The following is a 14,959-nucleotide window of genomic DNA, read 5'->3' as shown; positions in this document are numbered from 1 at the left end:
AGTCCATTTCTCCCTCTATAAATAGGGACTCTCATTTCATATTTTGTATGTAATTTTTAGGTAGCAAAACTCTACCAAATTTTAGTCTCATTTCTCATATTTTCTCTCTAGAATTTCATGAGAATGTCTAGCATAATAGGCTAACCTTCTTAGGAAGGTTAGGATGATCCTATATGCACTATGACTTTGTTTGGTATTTTTGATTCACCATGTGCTTAAAGCTTATATAGTTTAGTGATTTATGTTATTTCATCTCTACTTCTTCATCTTATTATCTATATTTATGTTTACTAATAGTATATAGATTTTGTCATGCATTTTCTATGTATTATCAAATTAGTGAAAATAATATGGATAATATCTTTATCATTTTCTCCATCTCACTCGTATATATGTACTTTTGCTAAAATCTATATAGAATTAGTCATGCTCTTTCTATGTATTTTATAAATAGTAAAAGTAATATTTGTGTTAGGTTTTATGTCAAATCTTTTATTGCATTATTGCCAATGGTATAATGTCATTTTTAGATTTCTCATAAGATTTATCTTATCTTTCCATGGTAAAGAATAATAATCACTTGAATACATTTTTGTAAAACATATTTGTGCTTCAATGTTAAATCTTCCAAATGAATAGTTGGGATGTGAACTTCTCATCTTTTGTGAATCAAAGATCCAATAAATAAGTATGCATATTGGTGACTCTTGATCCTTCCTACTTGTTACCTATTGTTACATCACACTTTATTCTATCTTTATTTCTAATCTTTAAATTTCAAAAACAACAAAAATATCACTTGTTCTATTTTCCTCACATTATTTATCTCTAACATTTATTTATTGATTAACTTTATTTTTTTGCCTCCTTGTGGAATCGACCGCCCGATCTATACTACGACAACCGCTAAGTGGAAGTCACGTTTGGGCGTTAAACAATGTGCAGTATTGAGTTTTCTTGCTGGGCTTTGACTCATGGGTGCTATGTGGTGTGGGTAAAGGGAAAGAAAAGCTCACCCAACCTTGAGTGGAGAGCTTAGGTGGCGATGCGTACATATGCGTAGGGGTGGCAATTTGGGTCACGACACGACACGACACGACACGACACGACACAATTAAGGTAAACACGAACACGACACGTTTAATAATCGTGTCGTCTTCGTGTTTGAGTTTTTGACATGTTTAATAATCGTGTCGTGTTCGTGTTTACCTTAATTGTGTCGTGTCATAATCGTGTTGACCCGTTTAATAATCGTGTTGTGTCATAATCGCATCAGACACGATAACACGAATAATTTGAGGTTTTATGATTTTTTCATATGGTTATGATTAATCGTGTCATAATCGTGTTGCCGTGTTCGTGTCGTGTTGTCCCGTTTAATAATCGTGTTGTGTTCGTGTTCGTATTCGTATTTTTGACACGTTTAATAATCATGTCGTGTTCGTGTTTACCTTAACGTGTCGTGTCATAATCGTGTCGACACGAATCTGCACGTTTACATGAATTGCCAACCCTACATATGCGGCCGTTTGACCACCACGGCCAAGGAGTTTCCCAGAGGAACTAGGGGGTTTACCTTATTTTTGCCACTTAAATCGGCGGGTTGTAAATTTTACTCTGCAATGACCATTTTGTATTGTAAATAACTTGTAAACATTTTTATGGGCCCATGATCAATTTTATATTTTAAATAAAATATATCTTTTCCTTTTGATTGATTTTTTTTACCTTAACCTATTAATAATACTTAGATGCACGCTCATAACCAAAGAACTCAATTAGCGAGTTAAGCACAGTTCAAAGTTCACAGTAACAGTCTTGGAGTAACCAGGGTGTTACAGCTGGAATATTCAAGTCGAAGAATACATGGGCACATCAAAATGGTGTCCAATGAGTGAAGAACCACACACGGTTGAAGATTCCTTGCAACATGAGGACTGGAAAGCTGCAATGAAGTTGAATGCCTTACAAGCTAACAACACCTGGACTCTTGTACCTCCCTCAAACAGCTACAACTTAGTTGGAAATAAATGGGTATTCAGGATAAAAAGAAAAGCAGATGGCAGCGTTGAAAGACTGAAAGCCAGGCTTGTTGCTAAGGGCTTCCATCAAAGGCCCGGTATTGATTTCGGAGAAACTTTCAGCCCAGTTGTCAAGGCTTCAACGGTGAGGATAATCCTTACCATAATTGTATCAAAAGGATGAGATATAAGGAAGCTGAACATTAATAATGTGTTCTTAAATAGAGTTTTGGACGAGGATGTTTATGTGGCACAACCACAAGGTTTTGAAGATAAATCCAAGGAGAACTTTGTGTACAAATTAAACAAGTCTCTTTACGGATTGAAGCAAGCACCAAGGAGTTGGTTTGAAAGACTTAAACAAAATCAAATGCTTTATTGCTAAGCTAAACAAGCGGTTTACACTCAAAGACTTGGGGCCCTTGCATTACTTTCTCGGTATAGAGGTGAGTCGAGATGAATCAGGCCTATATCTAACACAGATGAAGTACATAGAAGACCTACTCCGAAGAATGAACATGGTCAATTTGAAGCCGTGCTCTAACCCTATGACGACTGGGAGACCTATGTCTATTAATGATGGTGAACTTATGCACAATCCTAATGTCTATATAAGTATAATCGACGCCCTTCGATACTTGTGTCACACACATTCGAATATAGCTTATGCAGTGAATAAGCTAAGCCAATTTCTGCAATCACCTACATCTGTGCATTGGAGTGGAGCAAAAAGGGTCCTACGATATTTGAAAGGCACAACTAATCTCGGCCTACACATCAGCTGCAATAACAAACTGAACATCACAGGGTTCTTGGATGATGATTGGGCATGCTGCCCTGACGATAGGCGATCAGTAACAGGCTACTGTGTTTACCTTGGTGATACGCTTGTGTCATGGTCTTCAAAAAAGCAGACAGTCGTCTCAAGGTATAGCACAGGGTATGAGTATCAAGCATTAGCTCATGTGGCTGCAAAAATCTCATGGATTGAATCCTTGCTGAATGAAATTGGTGCTCCTGTAATCACACCCTCAGTCACATGGTGTGATAATATTGGTGCTAGTGCCTTAGCATCCAACCTTGTGTTTCACGCTATAACTAAGCACATAGAGATAGACGTGCATTATGTGAGAGACAAAGTATTGCAAAGAAAGCTTGAAGTCAGGTACATTCCATCACACGATCAAATTGCTGACTGCCTCACCAAAGGACTTACTTATGATTGATTCCAATTTCTCTTCAACAAACTCGGCGTGAGAACATCACCCTTTCGTTTGAGAGGGGGTGTTGAGAAACATAGTGCAACAGAGGATTCATGAGGCTGCACATAGAGGAATACATCAGCTGGAATACTCCAGGATTGCTAACGGCCTTTTGTACGGATTGTGTGGGTGTGCTCACCCAATGATTATGTGGTCCCCAAAATATCTTTTTGTTGTAAGCATCCTCTAGAATATTATGATTTATGATAGTTGTATAGAACCTTTTCAAATACACATTATTGTACAAACATTCATCTATAAATAGAATTACTCTGGCTCATAATTCAATGAGCTGAGAATTTATATTCAATACACTGTTTTATAAATATTCAATCTTAAGATTCATATAATAAAATATTGAGTAAATGGAGAAGACAAGAGGGTTTTTGTTTTTGTTGGTGGGGTTGTACTATTCCAATCAATTAAAGCAAACAAAAAATATATTATGAATATGACTTTTATAATCATTAAACCCAGAAATACCCATATCAAATTGAATTGCCTTTGTCTTTGCTGTAACTTCCATGGAGCGGGGCCAGAGAATTCTGAATCTGTCAAATTTTGGTTCGCTTCTTTCAAGCCAAATGTATTGATAGAAGAGTTTGATCGTCAGAGGAGGTGGTGGTTTTAGACATCATACTTCAATATGTGTGTTGATTTTGAAGGGTAATGTGAAAAAAAAAAAGAATGAAACACTGGTCTTCGATTTCAAGTGGTGTTTTCCACTTATATGGGCATTTTGATGACCATTGATTAAGATATAAGTCTTAAGTGGTTTATTGTAATTACTATGATCTTCTTGATTCTTTTGATTTTTTACTCTTCTTGTTGATTTTGAACATATCTATGGTTTAATAGTGAGAAATTGATGAAAGTGACTTATTTTTGAAGTGATTTTGCACTTTGATTTACTTTTGATAATTTTTTGCAAAATGACATTTATCTAAAATTCGACCTGTTATCTAAATTTTTTGACCAGCTATCTAAAATTTAAATTTTCAAAAAGCTATTTTGCCAAATGACCCTTTAATAGTAAAGAACATTTACACTATGTTTGGTAGAGAAGAGAGAGGGGTTGATGGAGAGGAGTGGAGAAAGAGAGATGAAGGGAGAAGGAGAATCTATTGTTTAGTAAGAGAGAGATGAATAGAGAGAAGAGATGGAGGGTCCCCTTTTGGAAGGATTCAAGAAAAAGACAATCAAAATATGTAAAATAATATTATTATCCTTTTAAAAAAGTAACTAATATTTATGTTACAAATGATAATATGATAATTTGAATAAAAGTGTTGCTATTTGATATTTTAAGGTGTCCAACACCACATGAGGTGGCACCCTATGATTGGTTAGTGATACTCTATAATATATATTAAATTCAAATAAGTGAGACCCGATATTGGATTGCAGCAGTAACAGTATGCTACCTAATTGTGGTGTTGGGCACCAATGATGCCCCTCAACAATTCTCTTTGAATAATTATTCTCCTCTCTATCCTCCATCTCTCGTACCAAACAACATAAATGAAAATTATTATATTCTCAATCTATCCTACTCCCCTCCTTCCTACCAAAGATAACCCTTCCTACCAAACATAACCTTAAACAAAATGCAAATGAATTAATAAATGTGACCACATTGTATTTAAGGTGTACTAGTAATTTGTCACCTAGGCTATACATGACATTTTTTATTGGATTTAGCCACTATTGACTATTTAAGAATTACAAAGAATTCTTTGTTTAAAAAAAGAAAAAGAAAAAGAAAAAGTAAATTACAAGTAAAAAATGCATTTAAAAGTTTGAATGGTCTCGTTCGAGTTTGACTAGTGGCGCGCATTTCTCAAAATCGCGAACGAAAAATAAATTAATGTATAAAAAAACAGAAAGCATGGCGCGCTATTCGTTTAAACGTCATCGTTTCAATTTGACGGCTAACCTTTTCTAATTCAAAACGAACTAGGGCATGTAGTCCTTTTGTATTTGCAAGAAAAGGAATATGGAGGTCTGAGACAGTGAGACCCAATTCTCGCTTCAAGTACCAAGTTGGGGACCCAATTACTTAGCCTAGCCATCTGAAGCTTAGTGGTCGCGCGGCTGATATCGTATGTATTTTTTCCTGTACAGTACATAGGTTTCATTGAAAAGTTTCAGATGCTTATGGGGTTATACCGTTAATACTAAACTATTTGCTTCCAGAGATGGAGCTTCATAAAGATATAATGGCAAATGAGTCTAAGAAGATCTTGGATTCCATAAACAAGATGTCTCTTGCAAATTTAGATGATCAACAAGTATATTCTCTTATGATGATAAAGGAACTAGCCCGTGGTATTGTTCATAACAAAATTGAAAAGGTTTGTGTGAGAGAGGAGAGTTTAGTTATCACTGAATCCAAAGTTATTATTGTTTTTTAATTTTAGGTAGTATTCTGGATTTTTCATTGATAAGTTTAATTTTCACAGGTGACTGCGAGTGATGTTAAACAAGCATTATCCCATAGCATTGACAAAATGGCAAGTGATGTTTCTTTTTTGTAAGTTTTTATTTTTCATAGTTTCTTTGTTTGTTGGATTATTTGGTTTGGCTTATGGTTCCAAGAATTGGGCAGGTGGGTTCTTGCAAGGCTGTCAATAAAGTTTTGAGCAAAATTGATCATGAAACTAGAGATGAACCACATTCGCAGTCAGTGTCACGGATGAAAGAGATTGTGTCATCCATTGTTACTAAACGAGCTAAGGTGTTGAGTAGTTTTTGGCATTATGAACATGTTCAACTTAATTCATAAGTCATAATCCTTTTTCTTCTTCCTACCAGGTTGACCTTTTCTTTTTACATGTTAAAAATGTTGTAGGTTGATGGATTTGGTTCAGATACTATGGCTGTTGGGACCGTGCACTCAAGCAATAAGGATGTGGAAATTGAAGGGATTCAAAGGGCATTATTTACAAATGAAATTGTGGAAACAGAAGCTGAGATGATAAATGAGCATGATCAGATTGTGGAGCAGAATAATATCACAGATGAACCTTTACATTTGGGCAATGTGGATATCCAGGTCGGAAGGGAAGTTGATGTGGTAAATGAAGATGGTCAGATTGAGGAGCAGACCAACTTAATGGATGAGCCACCCCGGTTGGGCAATGGAGAAATTCTGGTCAGAGGGGAACAAGGTGTAGCACTTGCTGATGGAGGTAAATCTACCTGCAATGCAGTGCAGGTTGTTCAACGAGAAGGTGTGATGTTTGAATATGTGCAATTGTCAGTGGAAGAGGGTCAGAAAGAGACGCAAGAAACCTTGACTGGATCATCTGAAATAGAAAAGGATGATGACCCAAATGAAGGGAAAGAATCAACATCATTGTCTCCCCTTCATCTCTCTGTTATATGGCCTCCAGATGATAAGATTACCGTGGAATGGGTAAAGAATTTGATGGCTATACTTGACCAGTCTTCAAAGAAGGATCCACCTTCTAATTTTAGGTCTCTCGTGCCATTATCTATGTTGGATAAATTATTTAACGCTGCTTCAAGAATCCTGTCACAGGAACCAAATTGTGTGGAAGTTAATTGTTATGAAGAGGATTCAAGAGTTGTTGTAGTTGGTGACATTCATGGACAGTTCCATGATTTACTCAATCTTTTTGACCTTGCTGGGTTGCCATGTGAGAATCAGTTTTATGTTTTCAATGGTGATTATGTAGATAGAGGGGCTTGGGGATTGGAAGTGATTATGGTCTTGTTCGCTTGGAAGGTAAGAGAAAGTGATAATTTATTGGTTTTGTCAAATTGTTAGTGTTGGTGCAGATATGTTTATTTTATGTCACAATGTATTTAGCATGTATTATAGTCTTTGTATAAAATAATGGATTTTTACTGCAATTTGTATTTCATTGAGAAATGTTTATAATTTTAAAATTCTAGACTTATGATTTTTTCTCTTTCTTTTGCGGATTTGTTACACATGCTCTTTAGGTGCTGATGCCTAAGAGAGTTTATCTACTACGGGGAAATCATGAGACTGGGTTTTGCACATCAATATATGGTTTTAAGCAGGAGGTCAAGATCAAATTTGGCGATCAAGGTGAAATTGTCTACAAGAAATGCTTGGAATGCTTCAAAGATCTTCCTTTGGCCTCAATCATATCAAGCTGTGTATACACTGCACATGGGGGGCTTTTTCGAAGCCAGCGGTGTGGCCCTTTCCGAAGGTCTAAGAGAAACAAGCCAAAAAAGCTGGAGTTAGGTTCTTTGGAAGACTTGTCTAAAGTGAATAGGTTTTTTATAGATGTTCCAGATGAAGAGCCAAGTATATTGAATGATGTGCTATGGTCTGATCCATCAAAGAGAGGTGGTCTGACTGAAAATGCAGATCGGGGAGTAGGTTTAGCATGGGGTCCTGATTGCACTGAGGATTTCTTAAAACAATCCAATTTAAAGGTAAAATATAATTATATGATACTCAATTTGCTGGGTTCTTTTCTTTTAATTTTTTTTTGAGTAAAAGATTCAATTGAGACATGAACCTCCATCTTTGTATGTTGTCTGTGCAAAAGCAAGCCAATATTTTTCTCTATTGTTGCTAGATGTTTATTCTACTTCTCCACATTGCTTAATTATGTAATAGTTTACTTCTGGGTCATATGCGAAGGTTAACTATTTTCTTTTCTGCTAAACAGTTGATCATCAGATCACATGAAGGTCCTGATGCTAGAGATGGGCGTGATGGTTTTGGAGATATGCTAAGTGGATACAGCACAGATCATGTTGAAGAGTCAGGGAAACTGTACACTTTATTTAGTGCTCCAAATTATCCACAGGTTTTGGTTCTTTTCCTTTCCTTTTTTTGTATACATGTCCTCAAATTATTTGCTTTCATTTACTAACTCATGTATTGAATATACAATGTATATATATACACATACATACATACATCGCCTGAAAATACATTCTGGCAAATGCTCATTTTATTAATGAGTAATTGACACATCATACATAGTGTCTTAGTCCTATAATTTCTCCCGAGGCATGTGTTGCATATCATTGCTACATTAGATCCATCTTATAAATGAAAATTTCTTTATTACACTGTTAAAACCAAAAACATTTAATCATCTTAGGATTTGTGCTATAGCACAGTAAAAGCATTGGTTTGTAAAATCTTTTGCTTATACTTTATGATTATAAAAACAATTCACATTCTTTGTAGTAGTCAAATAATTTTTTTTTTTCCGTTGAAAGATAAATCCTAACCTGATTGTTGCTCCGTATTAAATGATTGAATCTTACTTTTCTTCGATAATATCCAAATAAATTGAAAATTCTAATAGTGTCATAGACATTTTTTTCTTTCTTTCTATGTTTAACATGTTTTAAAATTTACAGTTCGGGGAAATAAATTACAAGAATGAAGGAGCATATGCTGTATTGAAGCCTCCTAATTTTGAAAGTCTGTCTTTCCATCAGTTCAAAGCCATAGAAAGGCCAAAGGTATGGATGCAGTCCAGGAACAATGTGCTCATTTTGTTAGGGAAGAAGAGTAGAACAGGGGAGAAGATGTCTTTATAAAGTGTGAACTAACATAACGACATTTTGTGTTCATAGAGGCTTGAACTTGAGTCATTTCCTTGTTTAATACTAGATGGTAATGCATTTGGCTGGGGTGTCTGGGAAGATTTTGTGAATAGTTCCCTGGTTAAATATACAAGGAAGTCCTGTAACTCTTGTTATAGTCATTAACTTTAAGGATTTTCTTTGCAGATAGTGATAGATCCTAACGATGCTGTTGCTGTTGAAGATGTGAGTTATGTCAGTGAAGAAGATTGGGCATCAATTGTGAGTTGGTAGCTTCTTCAATAAAGTGTTCGCATTTTTTTTAATTATCTACTAATGGATTCCTTGTTTTATTATGTTGATCACTGTATCCTTAAATCTACGTTTATCATTTTAATAATATTATGGGAGGGTCCACTGTGGAAGGGAGTAGGCTGATGCCCATCTAGGAGACATTTTTATTTTTTATTTTTCTTGTCACAATTTCTTTAAAGAACTTTGAGTAATAAGCACACCATATTTAACAAGATTAGCGTTAATGGAACTCTATTTGCTTTTGTGATATGCACGCAGTTTACAAGTAGTGACTCTTCATCTCAAACTAATATTCCAGCTTCGTTGAGCTCTAGGGTCGACTTTGAGGCATTAGGTATTTATAATTCTCCTTCCTGGAATATTCTGATGGAGGATAGTGCAGGTGGAACCAAATTTCTTCAAGTTCCAAGGGCTCCTTTGGTAGAAGGGCTTCCTCTGCCTTCAGACCTGCAGGTATTGAGACCTTTTTTTTTTGGCCTGTTCTCGGCTTACAACTTGGCTTTTGGAGGTTTAAATTCCTAAGGTTTTTATTTCAATGCAGGAGCCCTATAAGGCTGCCTTTGAGTATCTCTTTGAGCTTATCGCTGCCCTGAAGTGTATGGTTTTAACAAGAGTGAGTTGCTCAGTTTCTCCTTCATATTTATCAAATTCAAAATAGAATATCAAAGTTCTTATAAGTTCCGTTACAAGGGCAGGTGATTGAGAATGGAGTCCAGGAGTCAGCTGAGGGTCGGAAGCGTTCCAAACGAAAACGAAGGAAGGGCAAAAAGATAGTCGAATGATGGAATGAATGCACAAGAACTTACCAAGGCAAGACTTACCAGATACAGAAAATTTGTTGTCTATCTCAGCCTCTTTTGTGGAAAAAATTTCAGCAAGTATTATTTGCGTGTCCATAAATATTTTTTTGTCAATATTTTAGGGGAGAGTTAGTTGCTAATTACAGGCTCTAGCTGTTGCTGTGTGATTCAATGTTAATAGGTGATATGTTCATATATAATTTCTTTTCATTGGCGTGGGCTTTGTATTCAATATTAAAACTCACCTGCATAGATATGGTTATGCTTTTGTGACGGCGCATTGTTGTGGGGTGTTTGTGGTGTTCCGAAACCAATACAAGTAGATTTCTTAATGTTGAATGATCATGTTGGTACTTCAATTGGATTAGTGTGGTGCCCAGCAAAGTGCTATTTAGTACTTTCTTTCCTGACAGCTCAGTTGAAATCAACAGCACAAAGATGGCTATCACGAATCACAAGAGGTTTTCCAAGCGTAAAAAAAAGAAAAAATTCAAACAAAAATACGAATAATTTCAACTGCTGAACTCTGAACTTTAAATCTTCTTTTGTTACATCAATATAATACAGTAATATTAAATTTGTAGATAGTGTGTAAACAAGTTATAGGCTATCAGTCCCTACAAAAAAGAAGTTATAAGATTAAGTGGGGTACCGTCTCATTTGATTATAGGAATTAACTAAGCACTCCCATTGCGTTGCCGGTGTTAAAGAGTTCCTAGCTAATAACTCTTATAAATTCCCAATTCAATACATTTCATAACCAAAATGGCAACTTAACAGAGTCCCAACTCATTAGCAACTTTTCCCTCTTACATGAAATCTTTTTTCAAGAACATATATATATATAATTCTTGTGCTTGTGGGAGGAGACACCAACATACGTGTATAAAAAGATCGAGTCAGACATGGTTAAATTCAAAACAACTGTACATAAAACCTCATCATAAAAAATCCCGCGTTTACTTGCTTTCTTTCTAATCCTCGTACCCCAAGTCCGAGTAGTCTACTTCTAACTTTGAATATTCATCTTCATCTCATATATAGATTTGACAGTTTCAAATGGTCATTGGGTCCATATCAGTGGCCACTATTGGACTTCTCACGATGTGTTTACCAGACTCCTCCACCCAACTCAGTGAACCGTGCACCACCTCCTCCTCCATATTAGTCGGACCCTCCACAATGAGCTTGTAACTCAACTTCTCATTCTTCCGCCGGAAAAGCAACTTCTCCGGTACCACCCTCACCATCAAACCCCTCATGCCACTCAACTCTGCTCTGTAACTCGACATCTCTTTCCCAACATTGGTCACCCTCCTCCTGAACTCCCTTGCCACTTTCAAACCCGGATTCGAGCCCTCGAAATCACGGGGAAAGTAAGCAATAAACGACGGGTAGTTAAGATCAGAAGACGGTTTAATCTCATTGCAGCTGGTATTCGTTTTGGTAATAATTTTCATCTGCTTTGCTGTGTAGTTCAATGAGCAGAGAAGCTTGACATAGTCCTCTGTTTCTGCATCGTAGACTAGCCCAGGATCAATGGCCTTATTTGGATCGATGAATCCAGCTCCAATGTCTATGGGGATGGCCGGATGGTCGAAGTTTCCGGCGTCTTTAATAGGGCTCTGGGTGTTGTCTAAAGGGTTTGCCGTGGTCATGATGGCGGATCTAATAGCTGCAGGGCTCCAATCTGGGTGAACGGCTTTGATCAAAGCAGCTAACCCTGAAACATGAGGAGTGGCCATGGAAGTTCCCGAGATGATTTTGAAGTGGCTAAACAAAGGCTTGGAGTGGACTTCGACGATTTTGTCAAGCGGAGACCATGAAGCCAATATGTCCGAACCAGGAGCCAAAACATCGGGCTTCAACACACTCGGGCTTCTCACAAATGGACCTCTCGAACTGTACCGAGCAACTTTCGGAGCTGTTGCTCTACCCAAAATCGTCTTCCGAAACTCCAAAACCCCAGTTGGGTTTTTGTTCTTACTGATGTAGTCCATCACAGTTTTCTGATTTTTTTCATCAATGAATGCAGCTGCAAAAGTGTAATCATAGTAATCTTCCCATAAATCGTTGCTGAGAAACATAGCACCAGAAATCACCGAAGTACTTCCATTCTTGATTATCTCGATTTGGTCTCCCAAGTTTGTGGTCTGTCCATCTTTGCATACAACAATGACTTTCTCTTTCAGTTTTCTCAACTTCTTTAAGTTCTTGCATTTGTTCAAGAAAACAAGGGGTTCTCGGAGACCCGAAAAGCTGCCAGCGTATAACGACTCAAATATAATCTTGTTAGTGTCGTTTCCCAGAGTCAAGGTTCCTACAAACTCACGGTCCACTGTTCCTGCACCAACGACTGTCAACCACGGGGCCCCATTGTCAAGCGTCCCAGCAAGATGTCCTTTGTTCCCTGCCGAAGCTGAAACGAAGATACCTTTCTCCATGGCTGCAAATGTAGCCACCGCAACTGCGTCTTCCTCGTAAAATTTATCCTTGTTCGCAAAGAATCCCAACGACATGGACAATATATCCACTCCATCCTTGATTGCCTGGTCCACTGCTGCAATAACATCAGATGAGTATACATGGTTTTCCCAAAGAACTTTGTATGCGGCCAGCCGAGCTCTTGGAGCCATTCCCCTGGCGGTTCCGGCAGCGTAGCCGTAATAGGAGGCACCTTCAACGTAGTTTCCGGCGGCCGTTGACGCCGTGTGAGTTCCGTGTCCATGATCGTCACGGGCAGAGTTGAGGGTTATGTTGATTTCGGGAAAGTTGGCTCGAATTCCCTTGTTGAAGAATCGAGCACCTATGAGTTTCTTGTTGCACAGGGAAGAGTTGAAGTGGTGTCCTGTCTCGCATTTTCCTTTCCATCTAGATGGGACTCGACTCATTCCTTTATCTTTAAAGCTCTCACTTTCGGGCCATACGCCAGAGTCAATAACGCCGATTATGACGCCTTCGCCGTAAGACGAAGCCGGCCAGACCCCGGAGGTGGAGCTCATTCCAAGAAATTTAGTAGAATGAGTGGTGTGTAGTACGAGAGGACGATCTGGGGTGGAGTGTATGTAACCAGGGGAGTTTTTAAGGGCAGCGAGCTCGGAGGGAGTGAGAGCTGCGCTGAAGCCATGAATGGAGTTGGTGTAAGTGTGGATGAGTTTTGAGGAAATGGGGAGCTCTGAATCGTCTGATACGGAGGAAAGAGTGGATTCAAACCAGCTGTGGTGAGTTGAGAAGGCTCTGGGCATGGCTGAATGGTCCATGTAAACGATGTATACCTTAGTTTGAGCATAAGTTGAGGTAAATAAGAAGAAGAAGAACATTGGCATTTTGGCTAGAGCAGTATTCATGGCTGAGCTTGTGACTGTCCGGGAAAGCAACCATGTTTATATAATAAACCAGGGAAGCATATTCATATTACTTTATTCCATTTTTAAATAATTAAAGAATCTTAACCTTAAACTTTGTTGTTGTAGTTTTTCCGTTTAGCAAAAGCATGTGGCTAGTGGCTGGAACTGGTAGGTGGGAAATTGTCTTAGATATTCATATAACATCTTCACGATAATTTTGCATAAACAATTAAATAATACAAAATACATATATGATTCACCTGCAGAGAGTGCATAATTTAGTACAATCCTAACCAACTAATTCTTCGTCTTTTGGAAAGAATGAGACTATTCGTATATATAAAATGTATATATAAAATTAGGAAGGAAATTAGTTTCACCAAATGTGCTTCAGTTAACTATAAATCTCACATTTTTGTTTTAACTAACCACTATAAATACTAAATACTAAGCCCATATAGAATTGATTACTAAAATTAAAAGGACTATATCAGTAAGAACTATTATAAAACATTAAAATAAATAATGTAAACTCAAATAAAAAAGTGACTGTGAGATGATCACGTAGTATAGTATTGTTTATGTGTATATTTTTTTAATTATAATTGCTTAAAGGTCCTCTAGTCTGTTTTAATGTATTAATTATCTAAACGTTGTCAAATTTTTATTACTTATTTAATGAAAAGGAAATGATACCCATCACATTACATAATGCTCTAGTGTGCTCCACTCCACCATAGTCACTAAATAAAAGCAAAGTAAGGACTCTATTAATTAGCAATGAGATAAAAGCAGCATACTAAGGAAGAAGTGGGAGGGACCTTCATTTATCCATGTTTTTTTAAAGTTCATTCTTAATGGAGTTTTCAAGTACAAGTTGTGGTTGCTTTCCCCAATAGTACTAGGATACGCAACAAAGTTGTCCAAACAGATATACACGGTAATATATAGCCCATGTATTTTAATATTAAATCTCGTATATTTAAATTTAATAAATTTTATAAAATATGTTAACAAATCATGAAATATCACTTCATATAGTGTTAGGTATCTTAAGATATTAAATATTTGTTAAGTCAAGCCTAATCGGCTTGAATTGATTAAGATTTTTATAAATATTTTAATTTTTAATAATTTATTTCTATTTGAAAAGCTTTTAAAGTTGATCGTGAGTGATTTTAATTATGATATATGCAGAGTTCTTAATTTATCATTTAGAATAAGATTTTGGATTAATCATTTTATTGACAACGCTATAATTAATTTGTTTTTTATTTTCTTTTATTGCTTTTAGAGAGAAAGAAGTGAGAGATTGAGATGTTAAGAGGTAATAAATTTTAAAATTTTGCATTTTTATATTGTGAACAATAATTCCCAATCCCAATATACTGTCTTTTTAATTCTTCCGAATAATAAAAAATCGATACATCACTAATATAAACTAGAAAAAATTAACAGTCTATCATCTTATGGAATGTTCAGATATCGTTTCAGATTTAAAATCAACCACAATCCCAAACCGTTGGTCCTCTCGTTCTCTGGTCTCAAGCATATTTTCCCACCATTTATGTCTAATTGGCTTCACATAATCATCCTCGACATATTTGGAAGACCCCTGCTCTTCATTCTCTTTACATAAACATATTTACATTGGCAAAATGACA

At 36.6% G+C, this 14,959-nt stretch overlaps 2 protein-coding genes across 3 annotated transcripts; one reads left to right on the top strand and one right to left on the bottom strand.

The window, feature by feature from the left end:
- The first annotated feature begins 5,225 nt into the window (after positions 1-5,225).
- LOC133794486 (serine/threonine-protein phosphatase 7 inactive homolog) lies at positions 5,226-10,287 on the top strand. 2 transcript variants are annotated; one of them, XR_009875243.1, is made up of 12 exons: positions 5,226-5,385; positions 5,480-5,637; positions 5,746-5,796; positions 5,892-6,020; positions 6,135-7,034; positions 7,256-7,720; positions 7,960-8,100; positions 8,666-8,770; positions 9,041-9,115; positions 9,531-9,601; positions 9,690-9,761; positions 9,844-9,908. XR_009875243.1 is itself a non-coding variant. In XM_062231726.1 (12 exons), exons 2-12 carry the CDS (start codon positions 5,482-5,484, stop codon positions 9,928-9,930), a joined length of 2,376 nt encoding a protein of 791 aa, XP_062087710.1. In that variant the 5' UTR covers positions 5,226-5,385; positions 5,480-5,481; the 3' UTR covers positions 9,931-10,287. The 2 variants fall into 2 exon arrangements, 1 of the variants encoding a protein (XP_062087710.1); XM_062231726.1 differs by having other exon boundaries at positions 9,407-9,601; positions 9,844-10,287.
- Positions 10,288-10,419: 132 nt separating this feature from the next.
- On the bottom strand, positions 10,420-13,341 carry LOC133794487 (subtilisin-like protease SBT1.9). Its single transcript, XM_062231727.1, has one exon. The coding sequence runs from the start codon at positions 13,293-13,295 to the stop codon at positions 11,004-11,006; it is 2,292 nt and encodes a 763-aa protein (XP_062087711.1). The 5' UTR covers positions 13,296-13,341; the 3' UTR covers positions 10,420-11,003.
- Positions 13,342-14,959: the final 1,618 nt, after the last annotated feature.

The sequence above is a fragment of the Humulus lupulus genome, chromosome 8, assembly GCF_963169125.1.
Source record: "Humulus lupulus chromosome 8, drHumLupu1.1, whole genome shotgun sequence".
In the NCBI taxonomy this organism is placed as follows: domain Eukaryota; kingdom Viridiplantae; phylum Streptophyta; class Magnoliopsida; order Rosales; family Cannabaceae; genus Humulus; species Humulus lupulus.
Note: the sequence above shows the minus strand (reverse complement) of the source record. Positions and strands in the feature narration are given on the sequence as shown.

Bases quoted from the DNA above. Each gene is read 5' to 3' on its own strand.
- LOC133794486 (XM_062231726.1), top strand. From the start codon at position 5,482: ATGGAGCTTCATAAAGATATAATGGCAAATGAGTCTAAGAAGATCTTG. The intron at 7,035-7,255 runs GTAAGAGAAAGT...CATGCTCTTTAG, and splicing joins TGGTCTTGTTCGCTTGGAAG to GTGCTGATGCCTAAGAGAGT. The intron at 9,602-9,689 runs GTATTGAGACCT...ATTTCAATGCAG, and splicing joins CTCTGCCTTCAGACCTGCAG to GAGCCCTATAAGGCTGCCTT.
- LOC133794487 (XM_062231727.1), bottom strand. From the start codon at position 13,295: ATGAATACTGCTCTAGCCAAAATGCCAATGTTCTTCTTCTTCTTATTT.